Genomic DNA, 17,134 nt, shown 5'->3' with positions numbered 1-17,134 from the left:
AGAGGATGGAGACCCCATGGACTCTGATAGGGAAGACAGGAACAGGCGTGGCAGAGGAAAGGGGGTAGATAAATTTCCTTTGGGAATGTAAGGAATTAAGTGTCATTATTATCAAGCCAAACCATTAAGAAGATTTTTCTTATTTGAAGTCTGCTCAGGGATCCTTCACTGTTTTTGAATTGTTCTGTGACCTCTTACCTACTGACATTGAGACGTGCATTTGTTGTAAGAAATTATCTTTAATTATTTAGCTCCTTCTGTCCTAGAAGTCTATGATGTCGTGTAATTCCATCAAGAGTACAGGAAAGCCAGTTCCTTTGTTCAAGGAATTCAAAGCAAGGTGGAGAGAGAGGAAGACAAGAACTGCTGTCCAAATTGGGGAAAAGTTAAAACATCCTACAATTGAATTTGAAGCCATTAGCAGTTCAGGAATGTGTTGCTCCGATACCAAAGAGGTGAATTAACAGCTGGGTGGTGACAAGGGCTAGACCCTGCAGTGGGACAGCTTAGTCAGGCATGGATTCCTGCACTCAGATCCAAGCATTTTATCCCTTTGTTACCCAATGTGTGGTCAATGGACCAATATACTGACTACACTGGTCACACCAAGACCTGTTCAATTGGAATTTTCATTTTAGTATCTCCAAAGGATTTATATGCATTGGTGTGTATTACATCCTTAATATTATATTATCTCCTTGTTAATATTTTATCTTTAATATTAAGGACATGGGATTTGCCACCCGATTTAATGGGGTAAACCACTTACCACTTAAACCACCAGTTCATACCTCCTGACCTGCTTTCTCATACATAAAACCAGGCCACAGTCTGACTCCTTGGTGTAGTTTGAAAAGAGCCTGGGAGCTTTCAAAAGCCTCATGCCGGGTCACACTACAGAATTAATTAAACTAGACTCACAGCCAGAGGCCAGTGGCTCACACCTGTAATCCTAGCTAGTCAAGAGGCTGAAGACCTGGAGGATCAAAATTCAAAACTAGCCTGGGAAGAGAAGTACAAAAGACTGGTCTCCAATTAACAAGCAAAATACCAAGCTGGAGACATGGCTCAGGTGGTAGAGCATCTGTTATAAACAAGCAAACCTAAAATAGCATGAGTCCTGAGTTCAAACTCTATATGGCCAGATATACAATAAATAAGACAATAAAAATAAGGTCAGACCCACCAGGGGTAGGATTGACATCAGTATTTAAAGGTACCCAGGTGATTCAAACGAGCTGCCAAGACCGAGGGCCACCACTGGTGGTTTTGAAAGACAACATGGCCATTAAGCCGGACAATTCACTATAATCTTCTTTCTACCATTTCTCTCTAGAAGCTGGAGTCCCTTACTCTCTCCCAATGCCTCAGTTCCTTCATCCCTGCAATGGGTTTGACATAAAAGGGTGTAACATTCAAAGGGGTCTGACATGGAAGGAGTTGACACAAACACTTGGCTCAAGGCAAAGAGGTCAATAAGTGCTGTTTATATAAAACCCAGCTTCCTTCACAGAAAGAACCTGGGAAGTAACAGGTAGGTTGGCGGATCCCATACATGCCAATCTATAGCCATGCTCATACCTTCTTCACCAGAGGAAACTTGATTAAGAACTTGGCTACCCAACAGTTAAAGGGCTTTACTTCAGTTTTGTTTTTTTTTTTTTAACTGCAATAGCCTAATAAAGTTGGAGAATTTAAGGCAAAGACATCTGGCAAGAACTTTGGCAGAAAAACTGGAGTTTCACCCACAATGCTTCCAACAGGAGGTGGGGAAGGGGTACGGCAGATCACACACAGCTTCTCCTTAAACAACTGCCCTCAAATACTTTGTACAATGAACCCTGTACCTCCTCTACCAAATGCTTTCCAGCAATCTCCCCACCTAGAGAATCTAGGATAGCCATATGAAAGACTTAATCTCCCTTTACTTTTTATAGCCCAGCAAATGAGAAACCAAAACCCAGGGAGTCAAGATGGCTCATGAAGAGCACTGTATAATGCTGTTACAACCAGAAGGTGTAGAGCAACCCAGTCAGATGGAGAGGAAATAGCCTAGTAGTGGAAAGAGAATTGGAGGGGGCTGGAGGCTCAGTGCTTTGAACCAAACAGCTTTATAAACACTTGTGGCTCTAACCTGCGCAGGAGGTAGATAAGCATGTACTCTTTAGTTTGTCCTCAAACGCAACCTCTCACAAGAGGTTAAGGAACACACCCAAGGTTGGAACTGACACTCAGACCTCCCCACTTCCTGCCTTTGGAGCTGGGAGCTCAGCCTCCACCTCCCTTGTCTATCAGGAAAAACATCTGGGTTATAATGCCAGTGGATGGGCTATCAAGGGGAAATGGTGGAAGTTAGGTTCTTTAAGAAACTGAGCAAGACTCCATCGGACCCAGCCAGGAGCCCCTCCCCTGCCCTGGGTCACAAAGCTCACAAGGCTCTTTACAACTATCCAGCATGGTCCCCTGGAATGACCTGTAGGGAAACGATTTGCTTGAAATGTTGAATATGAAGCAAGAGTCTCCAGAATGTATGGACATGGTTGTACCCAGAGGAGTTGCTGGAGGTAACAAGCCATTCCTCTGTGGCTCCCCAGCCACACCGGTGCAAAGCATGAGCAACGGGCAGGACCACAAGAATTGAAAAAGCAAAGGGAAGTCATCTTTAAAGGTCACAAGGTTATATAAAACATAATAAAATACAACTGTTTCCTTTAAAAATTTTAATGGACAGGAAATTGTATAGAATTTCTGCCAAGTCACATAAATTAACTTTTTTGTTAATGTTTGTGATCCAGGAAAGAAGGCGCTATCGGGTGATGCAAGCTCCAGGGGTGTCTCCATCAGCGCTGTCTGGATGCATGACTGAGTGTGGGCCCCGGAGGCAGCCTTACAGGCTCCAGAAATAAAAGCGGCTGCCCTGTTTGGCAGGCTTCAGATCCCCTTCTATCTCAGGGTTGGGCTCCGGTCTTGCTCTTGAGTGATAGGGATTCTCCGGTAAAGGTCGATCTGTTTCCACTTTGGTGACCTGGAAAGGGTGAAGAAGGAAGAGGCAAAGTTCAGAGTGAGGCTGGAGCAGTCTGTGACTGTCAGTGAGACCCCTGGTATCTCTGCTCTGACTTCAAAACCCCAACTTACATTTAGACTCAGTTACCTTAACTGTCCTTGACATTCCATGTGGTGAAAGACAAGACTGGGGCACACTGTCCAGTGAGGGAGATTCTTCCCTGACCCAGTATCTAGTGATTATAATGGAGACATAAACTACGTAGGCAAAGAGAGGACTCTGCAGCACACCTCATCCACGCTGGAGGTGGGAGGCCTGGACTATTTTCTAAGAGCTAACACTTGGCTTAAACCTTGAAGGAAGTGCAGGAAGGAGCCAGGAAAATTAGAGAGGAAGACACTGGGAGTGAACAAGGAGTACACAGGATGACAACGACATGTCTCTCACATGGCCGAAGTAAAAGGCTGTGGGAGGAGTGGGGAGGGGCAGCATTTAACCACGCTCTTAAATTAATGCTGTCCAACGCAGTGCTTCATCCTCCTCACATCTGCAGAGGGTCACCAAGGCTACTTCACTAGTAGCAGAACTATGACACAAAAGCCATGGAAAGCCTGACCCAGTACTGAAGACAAAGGGCAAGAAACAATGGGTAAAAGTACCAGGATGTTTAACCAGAGGGTAATACGGACTACCAAGGCAGGAAAGTAACCAATCATATCTGTAGACTGGAAAGTGGGAAAATAGACTGTAAAGAGGCAAGACCAGAACCAGAAAGCTGAGCCAGCAGACCAAGAGAGATGATGAAATACTGAAACCTCTGATGGCCAAAATCTCAAATTTTTACTTTAAAGGTAAGGAAACAGAACCAGACAAGAGGGCCCAGTTATCAACCACCTTATGATTGTTACTTTAGTGGTATGAACTCTTAAGTCACCTCACATCCCCTGACCACATATAAATTCAGAAACAACTTTTGAGATCAAAACTTTCAGGTATTCGACCACAATTACTGTAACTACCATATAACCACCATAAGTGACATTGCAGGTGAGGGGCCAGACAGAAGGATTCATACCCAAGACAAAGATACTCAGTAATAGCAGAATTAGATCTGAATGAAACTAGAATCCAAGTCTAGAGCAGTCTGCTGTTTGTTTGCTTTGTTCCTTCCTGCCTGGAATGCCAAATGCCCCTAGCTGGTATTGGAAACTCTTTTTAGCCACTGAAGAGCTGGGGGATGAGTTGAAATGGTAGAGCACTTACTTAGCATGCAAGAGGTGGAGGGATCCATGCCCACATTCTCCACTTACTGATGAAACAGATCAAGGTGCATCACATACATAAATTACTTTGTTAAATGGCAAAAAATTAAATACATCACCTAAAAATTAAGACAGTGAGGGAAGGAGTGGGGTATAGGATGGGTGGGTAAGAATGTTAAAGGGGATGATGCTCATCAAGAGGCACAGTATTCATAAACTGCTCTGTCGAATGGCAATTCCTTTGTACAACTACATAAAGAAAATAAAAATATATTATTTTTTTTATAAAATGTAAAATAATGGTTTGCCTCTTGAAAGAAAAAGAATTGAAGATATTTCCAGGTGCTAGTGACTTATGCCTCAGATCTCAGCCTCCTGAGAATCGTGGTTCGAAGCCAGTCTGGGCAGGAAAGTCTGTGAGACTCTGATCTCCAATAAACTAACCAAAAAGCTGGAAGTGGAATTGTGGCTCAACTGGCAGAATGCTACCTAGGGCAAAAGAGTCAGCACCCAGGCCCTAAGTTCAAGCCCCAGAATCAGCAAAGAAAAAAAAAAAGAGGAAGAAGATAAAAATATTTCTCAAACCTGAAATATTTAAGGAGAAGAAATTATTAAGAACAATAAACCAACTTCCTCTTCTGCACCACCCCCAAAATGATAAGGAACATGTGGTCAAACCAACTACTAAACCACCTGGAGCAGTCTGCTTAACATTCAACTCTCCATTTGCAAAAGGGGACTCTGAATAGCTTAAAGAATCAATGGGAAGCCGGGCTGGTGGCTCACGCCTGTAATCCTAGCTACTCAGGAGGCTGAGATCTGAGGATCGAGGTTCAAAGCCAGCCCGGGCAGGAGAGACCGTGAGACTCCTATCTCCAATAAACCACCAGAAAACCGGAAGTGGCGCTGTAGCTCAAGTGGTAGAGCGCTCGCCTTGAGCTGAAGAGCTGAGGGACAGCACCCACGCCCAGAGTTCAAGCCCCACGACCAACCAAAAAAAAAAAAAAATCAATGGGATGAAGCTGGAAAATACACATTAAGTATCAGATGTACATAAGATACATCCTTATGTATATTAGGGTGGATATTATCTATTCCTTAAGATTTTTTTAATCGTATAAGAATGATAGGATTATAGCTGGGCGCTGGTGGCTCATGCCTGTAACTCTAGATACTCAGGAGGCTGAGATCTGAGGATCGGGGTTCAAAGCCAGCTCGGGCAGGAAACTCCGTGAGACTCTGATCTCCAATAAACCACTCAGAAAACCGGAAGTGGTGCTGTGGCTCAAGTAGTAGAGCTCCAGCCTTGAGCTGAAGAGCTAAGGGACAGCGTGCAGGCCCAGAGTTCAAACTCCACAACCTCCCACCTGGGAGGGTCAGAAACTTTAGGGAAAGATGTGACATCGAGCTGACATCAGAAGAGTAAACAGAAGTTCACCAAGGAATGTTGGAGGGAAGGGTAATCTACAGAAATACAATGCAAAAGTGAATGAAGTAAGGCTTCCCTCAGCTGACTATCTTTCTAGAAGGGGCTTGGATATTAAATTGAAGTAAGGGGCTAAAAACTGAGCAACAGCATGGGGCGGTGAGTTCAAGCCCAATTGCAAGCACCAAAAGGGAGGGGAAGGAAGGAAAGAAGGAAGGAAGGAAGGAAGGAAAAAAAGATGAAAGGAAGGAAGGGAGGAAGGAGAAATAAATATAATTTTGGAAGTTATAACTATGATAACTTTTTTATTTTTCAGGGTTTAAAAATATCAATACAAAGGCTCAAGAATAATATGTTTTGTCAACTGTATGACTTGTAATTCTCTTGTCATATGGCAGAAATGAGAAAAGCTAATTCCCACTACTTAAAATAATCTGGTTCAGCATAGCAACAGACATTATCTGAAGTAAAAGTAATTGTCAGATCTAGCAATAAATACATTAATAAATGAAGGTTGAGGTAGTCTGTTACGTAGGACCCTAAGCTTCTGAGCAAACTGTTCGTGGATGCTATATATAAAGAAAAGAATACTCTAACTAAGGTTTGACTTGTTGCCCTGGTACTATGCAAGGGACATACAGGCTCCCTTAAATAATTCTCAAAGAAAATAAATCTTATACCATTGGCTCAAGATGCCATAGCAATTATGCAGTGGAACTGACTCAAATCTGTGTTCACTCAAACCTTATTTTCAGCCTCCACACCCTGACACCTGTGCTGTCTCAGGACTGAAGGACACTTAGGATGAAGCAGAGGGGACAGGATGGATCACTAAAGTCCTGAATGCTGTGACACAGCAAGGGCGATTTAGCTTACTGCAATGGGAGTGCTTCCTGGAGTTTTAAAAGGAAAGAGAGAGATGTATGATTTATTTTCCACAGAGATTATCCTATAGTGAATGTCATTTGTGGGTTATTATTTTTTTTTAAGATAAACAGAGTAAGTGTATTTGAAGGTGAAAAGAAAGCTGTGAAAGAAAGTAGCCAGCGTCTCCGTCTGGAGAAGGGTCTAAAGGGAGTCCCAGAGATGTAGTTTTATCCCTAAATTCTATTTCCAAGAATGAATGGGATCTGTAGGGATCAAATCAACCCTCCCTCCACTCCCAGACATGCATGCAGCTGTAGTTAAGGACTCCTCCACAACAAGTAACATCGGTGGAGCCAGTGAGAGAATTAAAAAGCATTCTGGAAAATGCTAACACACTAATTAATGATCAATGTAGTATAAAAAAAAGAGTAGAGAGAAATAAAGTCATCCAGGCTTCTAGTTCTGTTTCAACAGATGGTGGAGTCAGGACCAGTTAAGTAATGTAGGAGAAAAAGGACAAAAAACTCCTTATAGCTACCACTGCATCCTTTTTAAATCTTAGATTTAGAAAGGTACAATCTAGTACAACAATGGTCCGGTTTCCCCAGGGAATCCTACTCAAGGAGGTGACCCAACAGTGCTTCACTAATGTTTTGTTTAACCCACTCCACTCATTCTAGATAATTTGAGAATTAACCAAAAACAAATCTTCCCATGCTACAGTGCCTATTTTAAGGAATATTTTCATTAAAAATCTTCCCTCTGCCTTGTGGATAACCACTCAATAATCAATCAGTATTGCAAAGCTGACTTCTCTCATCTTGCCTTTTCTCAGAGACCCCTTCTGCACCTCCAGTCTTTGCCCCTTCCCCTGGGTCAACCAGGCCCCCATAGAAGTCTCTTACCTTGGACAGCTCTCCCAGGTCAGGCCGCACCCAGCCCAGTTTCTCCAGCACACACTCGTCAAACTTTGCCTGCTGTTTGCGACAGTAACGAAGTGACTGCAGTCTGGAATAATCGACGCAAGTCCAATATTCTGTAAAAGGCTCGGCACAATGACGCTTTATCTGCCTGGAAAGAAGGGCTAGGGGTTAGGGGCAGCTGGCCTAGATAACCAAATACACAGTCTTGCTTTCTGATAAGTATAGGAGTGATCACCACTACCTCACAAGGCAACTTCAAGACCCTTCAAGTTGCAAACCTACTTTATGCCACAAAGAGACGGGATTGCGCATTTTACTCAAGAGAACTCACCTGGCACCTATTTATTCTTTTCTTCATATCCAACTCTCAAGAAGACCAGCTGAACAAACAAAGAGAAGGAAGCACAGGCAGAGCTGGTCCTGCTGTGAAGAGCCCCAGGTGTGCTGGTCACACAATGGCCAAACTAAAGGCCTGCTCAACACCTCTCTCCATTACAAAGAGGTGTTGTAAATCAGTAGCAATCTGAATGAATGGCTGCCAACAGCACTGGGCTAAGATGTTTTTGGTAACTTTTCAAAAGTTTCACAGTAATGCACTACTGCACGTAAGACATTGCTTTACGGATTAGCAACTGGTCTGACTTCAAAACCTTCCGCTTCCAAATAAAATTACCCCTTCGATTTATTTCAATTAGAAGAATGTTCACTTATGCACTTGTGAATACCCCAATCTTTCAACCACACAGGGTTTGATAGATACCAAAAGGTGTTTACCTAAAGAAGTCCAGAGCACATTTGTTGACCAGCTTGCCTTCCTTGAGACACCTCCTAGGATCCTTCTCTTCCCAGCGACAGAGCATGAACTCCTTGTTGGGTTTATCACACTGAGCCCCATAGTGGTGGGCTGCGGCTTTAAGCACACCAGAGCTGAGCTTCACCTGGGAAAGACATGAGAGAAAGACCGCAGACTGAGCCAGAGCACCACTTCCTCAGTGTCACCTTGGGCTGGTCAAAGCACACCACCACAAAGATTGCCTTATTCTGAGTTCACTGAGAAAAGTATATGGGCTCACATAGTCATTCTTTACAATTGCTTTAGATACAAGCTCTATCACATGTACTGTTTTCTTTACCTTTACAGCAATCTAAGTTGACATAACCATTCTATTTTCAAGATGAAGAGACGGCAGTCCTACTAGAATCTAGCTTGGAGTTTGGAGACTTCTGGGATCCAGGAGGAGGAAACAACTCTGGGGAACTTGGCTAAGCTTACACTTTAGGAATAAAATGAACAGTATAAAGATACATGAAAGTCCCAGAGGACTAAGAAATTCTGTTCGGTTAGAGTGTCTTTACCAGGAAATTAATAAAATACTAGAATCTGTACTTTTTTAAAAAGCATAACTCAGAGCAGATGACAACCATGGCAACCTCCCTCAGTTGTAGTCCAGGACATTTTGTTTCTTTTTTCTTTGCCAATCTTGGGGCTTGAACTTTGGCCCTGGGCACTGTCCCTGAGTCTCTTTGTGCTCAAGGCTAGCACTCTACCATTTGAACCACAGCACCACTTCTGGCTTTTTCTGATTAATTTATTGGAAATAAGAGTCTCACAGACTTTTCTGCCCAGGCAGGCTTCAAACAACAAACCTCAGATCTCAGCCTCCTGAGTAGCTAGGATTACAGGTGTGAGCCACTAGTGCCTGGCTAGGATGATTATTTTTTTCTGGTCAGTCCTGGGGCTTGACCCTGTGCTCAACTCAAGGCGAGCGCTCTACTACTTGAGCCATGGCGCCACTTCTGGTTTTCTAGTGGTTTATTGGAGATAAGAGTCTCATGGACTTTCCTGCCCAGGCTGGCTTTGAACTGTGATCCTCAGATCTCAGCCTCCTGAGTAGCTAGGATTACAGGCGTGAGCCACCAAGAAACACAGCAGAGCCCATCTACCCAATGGTTGGGGCAGCTAAGGTCCTACTTGCCTCTTATCTGTACTACCTTTTAGATCACTGCCACAATGTTCCAGTTAATTACTGTAACCTAACACAGTTTTTTCTCATCTAGAATCTTTTCTCATTCTTCCCTTTCATAATCATCTTGGCTATTCTCTCAGATAAATACCCACGTTTTGGAATCTGTGTTCAAATTTATTAAATGGGGGAAGGATGTGCACTTCCAGAATACAGGTTGAACATCTGCCCTTGAAATGCTGGGACAAAAGGTATTTTAGTTTTGAAATATTTGCATATACATAATCAGCTATCTTGAGACACAAGTCTAAACACAAAATTTACCTTGCACATAGCCTGAAGATAACTTTATACAGTATTTTTGGCAAGGGCAGGGGGTGTGGAGAGCCAGTCCTGGGACTTGAACTCAGGGCCTGGGCTCTGTCCTTGAGCTTTTTTTTTTTCCTCAAGGCTGGTGCTCTACCATTTGAATCATAACTTCACTTTCAGCTTTTTTGGTAGTTAACTGGATATAAGAGTCTAAGGAACTTTCCTGCCCAGCTTTGAAAAACCATCCTCAGATCTCAGCCTCCTGAGTAGCTAGGATTATGGGCGTGAGCCACTGGTGCCTAGCACATACAGTATATCTCCCCCCCACCCCCAGCCCCCTGGTCCTGGGGCCTGGTCATTGTCCCTGGGATCCTTTTGGCTCAAGGTTAGCACTCTATCACTTAAGCCACAGTACCACTTCTGGCTTTTTATGTAACTGGAGAAGTCTCATGAACTTTCCCGCCCAGGCTGGCTTCAAACTGCAATTCTCAGATCTCAGTCTCATGAGTAGCTAGGATTTCAGGCATGAGCCCAGCTATATACAATATTTTTAATGCATTGTGTTTTGACTGTAACCTGTCACATTAGGTCAGGTATGAAATTTTCTAATTGTGGAATCATGCTGGCATGCAGTTTGGGATTTGTGTCTCTGATTATGTATTGAGAATGCTCAACCATATATATATATATATTTTTTTTTTTAACTGTCAGAGAACATTTTCTTAGTTATCTTAATTCAGCTAGAAGCAGGGGGTCACGCACTCCCTAGAATGTAACCTCCAAGAGGGCAGGAATTTTCTTTATAATAGAGACTCAACGCTGAAGGCACCAATTCTCCCTAAATGAAGGCACAATTAAATATAATGTTTATTGTGATACATCAAGTACTCAAAATAATTTCTAGCACAAGTAGCTGATAAGCACCTTCTCTCTTTGTCAGGCAATGAAGATACAATTTTTACAAAGACGATAAGAATATTTGGACTATACCTTTTCATCTAAAAAATAGTATTTCTCTATCAATATTGAAGACATTCTTGCTCCCTAGCTAAAAATAACAGTGTCCTTCATATATAGAGATCTTGTATATTTCTTGTTTATTCCTTAGCACTTTAACATTATTGATAGTATCTAAAAAGGGTATTTTTTTCTACTGGATTTGGAAACTGTGTATTGTTTGAACACTATATTCTCTCTAGCTATCTAACTGAACTCTTACTAATTCTGATATAAAACCAAGGGCATTATCAGATAATAACTACAATTTATAACAACTTGGGTTTTTTTTAAATATTATCTCCTTTTTTCCATCGTATTCTCTTTTCCTAACTTATTGCATTGGCTAAACCCTCTGGAACAGTAAAGGTGAACAACAATGAAAACAGTCAGCTTTTGGTTGGTTTTTGTCTGTTTTCAGTTGTTTTTAGGTGCAAGATCTCACTATGCAGCCCAGGTAGCCTAGAATTCACTATATAGCTCAGATTTATCTCTAACGCAAGACCTTCCTTCCTCAGGTTCCCAAGCAAATAGGCAATTTTTCCCCTGCTTAAACTAAGAAGCAGTTTGGCATGATACTTACTGTTGATATCTGGGATATAGTTGTTTAGCTATTCTTGTTGAAGGAGTTGATTTCTAATTCTAATTGATTTAGATTAAAAAAGACTAAGATTTTTCTGATTATGTTTTTATTAACATATAAAAGTAATGAAGAGCATTAACATATTTTCTAAAACCAGACTCATTCACACTAGAATAAAATCTAGTGTGTCTTAGTATATTACATTTTAATCCACTACTGAGTTTGATTTGCAAAATTAAGAAATTTATTTATTTATTCTTGCCAGTCATGGAGCTTGAACTCAGGGCCTGGGCACTGTCCCTGAGCTTCTTTTGCTCAAGGCTAGCACTCTACCACTTGAGCCACAGGATCACTCCCAGCCTTTTCTGTTTATGTGGTACTAAAGAATAGAACCTGGGGCTTCATGCATGCTATGCAAGCACTCTATCACTGAGCCACATTACCAGCCCAAAATTAAAAATTTTAATGTAAGAAACTTCTATAGTTTTATTTTATTTATTTATTTATTTTTTGGTCCCATCGTGGGGCCTGAACTCTGGGCCTGGGCGCTGTCCCTCAGCTCTTCAGCTCAATGCTAGCACTCTACCACTTGAGCCACAGTGCCACTTCTGGCTTATATTTTTTTTCTGCTTATGTGGTGCTGAGGAATTGAACCCAGGGCCTCATGCATGCAAGGCAAGCGCTCTATCACTGAGCCACCTTCCCAGCCCTATAGTTTTATTTTTATGCACTTCATAGTTAGATTAAGTCACTATCAAGGTAAATGCAAGTACATCTACATGCTATAGGAAGAGGAGACAAAAGTTATGGATATGCCTACTAAAATTACATATCCTAACTATCAAAGTGAAACTTGTTATAACAATTTAACAAATTCACATTGAAATCTGTAAACTTTTGTATTAAAGTTTGATAGACATTTTTGCCTATTACCTATACACTGGACACATCAAAGCAAATACTCAAAACTTTGTCTTTGGTTTTGTGAGACAGGGTCTTGCCAATGTAGCCTAGGCTGGTCTGGAATTTACAGCTTCCCTAATAATGAGATTGCAGGTATGCACCATATTATGCCTTGCTTCATATTTGTTTTTTTTAAACTATTTTAAAAAATAGGTTAGCTGTTTACTTCATTTCCAAATGCATTAAAATATCCTTCAGTGATTGATTTAATTACTCATTTGCCCATGGCAATCATACTCAAAAAGAAGCCTACAGTATTATTTGCTTTGCTTCCTTACAAACATGGAAGTCCTATCAAAATAAAGGTATAAAATACCTGTGTTGTTAAACAGGCAAAACAGCACCCTTCACAGGGAAATAAAGGACGGATGACAGCCATCCATCAGACCTATTTCCTAAGTGATGAATGAGTGAGTGAGATGACAAGCTGATCATCTAGGGACCAAAACCCAGAATCAGTGACCTCCCAGTTCAACCTCTATCCATGACATCAACATTATTGTGATAGCAAAGAACTTGGGATGTCACCATGTCCCCCTACCTGCTTCAACAAAACTGATAAATTCCAAGAGCAATGACATTCTTTCACAGCTGCTAGCCATGAATACTCTCTTGAATTCATCCAGCTCCCTTTGTCTCAAGAACACATAATTTCAATATCCTTCCTCATTTAGACTCACATAGCCACCCCGTGCAGGAGGATTAGAGTCTGCAGGTGTGCAAAGTAAGGCAGAGAAAGTCATAATATACAGTCTTCCAATCTTGTAGTGCTGTTCTTGCTTCCTTAAACCATGTTTGCACCTCTTCTTATAGTACTTATACTATGCATTATGTTTTCTTTAATAGGTGTGAAATGGGGCATGATATCACTTATTTTATAGAACTGCTATGAGGATCAAATAAATTGCTGCATTAAAAAAAAACCAACATGGGGCTAGGAAGGTGGCTCAGTGGTAGAGTGCTTGCCTTGCATGCACAAGGTCCTGGGTTCGATTCCTCAGCAACACATAAGCAGAAAAAAGCCAGAAGTGATGCCGTGGCTCAAGTGGTAGAAGCACTAGCCTTGAGCTGAAGAGCTGAGGGACAGCACCCAGGCCCAAAGTTCAGGCCCCACGACAGACAGAAAAATAAATTAAAAAAATAAATTTTTAAAAAAAACTCCAAAAAAAGCCGGGCGCTGGTGGCCCACGCCTGTAATCCTAGCTACTCAGGAGGCTGAGATCTGAGGATCGCGGTTCAAAGCCAACCCAGGCAGGAGAGACTGTGAGACTCCTATCTCCAATAAACCACCAGAAAACCGGAAGTGGCGCTGTAGCTCAAGTGGTAGAGCGCTCGCCTTGAGCTGAAGAGCTGAGGGACAGCACCCAGGCCCAGAGTTCAAGCCCCAAGACTGACAAAAAAAAAGAAAAAATAGGCTGTGCATTGGTGGTTCATGCCTATAATTCTAGCCTCCTAAGTACAGGAGGATGATACCTGAGGATTTTGATTCAAAGCCAGACTGAGCAGGAAAATCCATACAACTCTTAAGCCAGACTGGGCAGAAAGTCCACAAGATTCTTATCTCCAATTAGCTGCCCCCCCCAAAAAAGGGCAGAAGTGGAGCTGTGGCTCAAGTGAGAGTGTTAGTCTTAAGCAAAAGAGCTCCAGGACAGCATCCAGGCCCTATGTTCAAGCCCCAGGATACATATACATGCATATATGCATACATACATACACACACACAGACACACACACACAAATAATGAATAAAAAGGGTATCATCGGCTAGGTGTCAGTGGCTCACGCCTGAAATCCTAGCTACTCAGGAGGCTGAGATCTGAGGATCACGGTTCAAAGCCAGCCAGGGCAGGAAAGTCAGTGAGACTCTCATCTCCAATAAACCACTAGAAAACCAGAAGTGGCACTGTGGCTCAAGTGCTAGAGCACTTGCATTGAGCTGAAGAGCTAAGGGCAGTGCCCAGGCTCAGAGTTCAAGCCCCTCAACTGACCCCTCCCCCCCCAAAAAAAAAGTGTATCATCAAGCCGGGCGCTGGTTGCCCATGCCTCAGAAGGCTGAGCTCTGAGGATCATGCTTCGAAGCCAACCTGTGGAAGAAAGTCTGAAAGATTCTTTATCTCCAATCAACTACAAGCTGGTATGGGAGCTGTGTGGCTCAAGTGGTAGAGTGCTAGCCTTAAGCACTAAGAAGCTCAGGGACAGCACACAGGCCCTGAGTTCAAGCCCCAAGACTGGCAAAAAAAAAAAAGTGCATCAACAGTAACTATTTAAAAGTATACTTTCTGGGTGTTGGTGGCTCATACCCTGCTATCTAGCTACTCAGGAGTACGAGATCTGAGGATTGTGGTTCACCTCCAATTAAGCAGGGGGAAAAAAAAGGCCAGAACTGGAACTGTGCTCAAGTGGTAGAGTGCTAGCCTTGAGCAAAATAAAAGCTCATAGACAGTGTCTAGGCCCAGAGTTCAAGTCCCAGGATCCCAAGACTGGCACCAAAACAATTTAAAAAATTACATATATAATTATATGTTGCATATAACTATATTGTACATGATTATAATACACACATACATATATAATACATACTATATATAATACATATTTTTACTCAAAATTGCAAAAATGTCAAAGGAATATTGAGCCCAAAGCATCTGACTATGTTTTCTATGGGAATGTAATGTAATGCCTTGTCAATGAGGTCTATGAGGAGTTTAACCACCTCCTCTTTCTTATGCCTTCATCAGTCCAATGTTAGGTTGCAAATCTGACCAGATTCTTCAAGCTTTACTGCCATCATTATTAATCCGTTGCTGAGTCCAATTAATTCCAGACACACATATTTGTTCTTTTCTCTCTGTAAGCACATTAGGATATCTTTCTCAATTTTTTTTGTCTTTTCTTTTCTTGATATTGGGGATTAATTCCAGGATGCTGCACTTGTTAGGCAAATATTTTGTCACTGAGCTACAACCCAACCCAATTATTTTAACAGCCACTGACACCAGTCTTCATAATTTACACTCCTTATCCCTCTTCAACCTATGCTTCACTTCCTACCTGATTTTTTTTTTTTTTTTGCTTGAACTCTGGACCTCGAGCTCTAGCTCAGCTTTTTCACTCACTACTGACTTGAGCCAGGCTTCCACTCCCAGCTTTTTGCTGGCTAAGTAGAGATGAGAGTGGTGTGGGTTTGTCTGCTTGGGCTGACTTCAGATAACATTTCTCAGACCTCAGTCTCCTGAATAACAAGGATTATAGGTCTGAGCCACTAAGGCTTGGCTCCTAAATGACAATTCTTATTTTACTCTGCTATGAAAACAAATTTAATGCTAGGTCACAAGACCTATACACATGAAAGAAGAGAAAAGAAAGAGCTACTGGTTCTATGGCAGCATTTCTCTTGCCATCTTAAGCAAATGTCACTTTTCTAAGTTCCTAATAATTTCTTGATCTGAGAAAAATAATAGATGATCGTCTCATAGGCATTTAAGACGAAATAAAGCAAAGCAATGCAAGTAAAACATTCAACATAATGCCTGTAAAGTTTTATTTTTGCCCTCCTACCCACTCCTGCCTCAAGTCTTTCGTTCTAATATCTTCCATTTCTCCCCTACCACCTCACTTACAGGATAAAGTCTAAACTGCTTGGTCTGGTCTTGTGAAAGTTAGTTCCAAGTCTAGCTACTTCAGCCCAATGTATCTCTTCAGGCCCAGTGCCACCACCAACATTAGGGTCACAACAAACAGCATTTGGCTTGTTAAACACACAAGATTCTACCAAATCTCCACCAAGACTCCTGGCTATTGAGCTTTTGCCTTTATTACAATACTTTAAAAGCAGACAGGGATTCGTGTTCTAACTCTACCACCCATTAAGCTATGTGACCTTGGGCAAATCACTTGGACTCTCGGGGCCTGTTTTTGCTCTACAACATGGAAAGATGAACGATATCCTTGCTAGAAGGATTTGATGAATTGATGATGGGCTCCCAATAATGATCAGCATCCTGTCTGGCCCGCTGGTCTGCCTTTAGAAATGGCTTGATCATGCTAGCGATATAGTCAATCATCTGTCTTTACTTCGTTTTCCAGAGCACTAACTACACTGTATTTCGGCTACCTGCATCCCCCTATTATATTATAAACTCGATGGAAGCAGGGATTTCATCTCATTTTCTGCGTATTCAACACAACTATGCAAGTATCTCTTGGGTAAATGAATGCTTTAAAAGCAACCAGCTGACAAGCACCCAAGCTGTTTGCAAGTTCTAGACCCATCGCGTTTTCCAGAGGCTCCCTAGCTGCACTCTCAAGCGCTGTCCACCGACAAGATGAGCACCTGGGGGCGGGACAATCACCTCACACAGAGGTTTCCGCGACAGAAATTAAATGGTTGATACTTAAAATTAAAAATCATCATCCTCGTCGTTATTCGCAGAAGCAGGTGGCTTGGACAGTGGAATTAGGACTGGGGAGATTACCGGCACGGTTTAGGGGACCATCGGGGGTCGACGTGTGAAGGGGAGCGGGAGGGACGCAGGCCGGGGGTCCGCAGAACTATGCACGCTGGGCCCAAGCCTAGGAAGCTGCAACCCCGCGTCCCGCTCGCCGGTCCTCCGGACGAATCTCACCTCATCCACGTCCAGCTCATCCAAAGTGGGCACCTCCACTATTCCCGGCATGGCGGCGGTAGCCTCTGCCCTGACCGAGCGCCCTCAGCCGCGTCGGCCCCCGCGTCTCCTTGAACTCCCCTTTGCCCCGCCGGGATGGCCCCCCCACACACCCACTACGCATGCGCAGCCAGCGGCACGCAGGCGCACGGCTTTTCCCAGCCGCAGTGACG

At 42.7% G+C, this 17,134-nt stretch overlaps 1 protein-coding gene across 1 annotated transcript; it reads right to left on the bottom strand.

Annotated features, from left to right (window-relative positions):
* Positions 1 to 2,705: 2,705 nt before the first annotated feature.
* Ndufa8 (NADH dehydrogenase (ubiquinone) 1 alpha subcomplex, 8, 19kDa) lies at positions 2,706 to 17,110 on the bottom strand. Its single transcript, XM_013030083.1, has 4 exons — positions 16,923 to 17,110; positions 8,257 to 8,420; positions 7,465 to 7,630; positions 2,706 to 3,025 (listed from the first exon to the last, which is right to left on the bottom strand). The coding sequence occupies exons 1-4, from the start codon at positions 16,971 to 16,973 to the stop codon at positions 2,888 to 2,890; spliced, it is 519 nt and encodes a 172-aa protein (XP_012885537.1). The 5' UTR covers positions 16,974 to 17,110; the 3' UTR covers positions 2,706 to 2,887.
* Positions 17,111 to 17,134: the final 24 nt, after the last annotated feature.

The sequence above is a fragment of the Dipodomys ordii genome, unplaced genomic scaffold (genome assembly GCF_000151885.1).
Source record: "Dipodomys ordii isolate 6190 unplaced genomic scaffold, Dord_2.0 Scaffold127, whole genome shotgun sequence".
NCBI lineage: Eukaryota > Metazoa > Chordata > Mammalia > Rodentia > Heteromyidae > Dipodomys > Dipodomys ordii.
Note: the sequence above shows the minus strand (reverse complement) of the source record. Positions and strands in the feature narration are given on the sequence as shown.

What these genes read in the sequence shown, in the direction of transcription:
- Ndufa8 (XM_013030083.1), bottom strand. Translation starts at nt 16,973, where the DNA reads ATGCCGGGAATAGTGGAGGTGCCCACTTTGGATGAGCTGGACGTGGAT. An exon ending in ATGAGCTGGACGTGGATGAG is followed by an intron (nt 8,421 to 16,922) that starts GTGAGATTCGTC and finishes TGTCTTTCCCAG; the next exon opens with GTGAAGCTCAGCTCTGGTGT. An exon ending in TGTGCTCTGGACTTCTTTAG is followed by an intron (nt 7,631 to 8,256) that starts GTAAACACCTTT and finishes CCTTCTTTCCAG; the next exon opens with GCAGATAAAGCGTCATTGTG.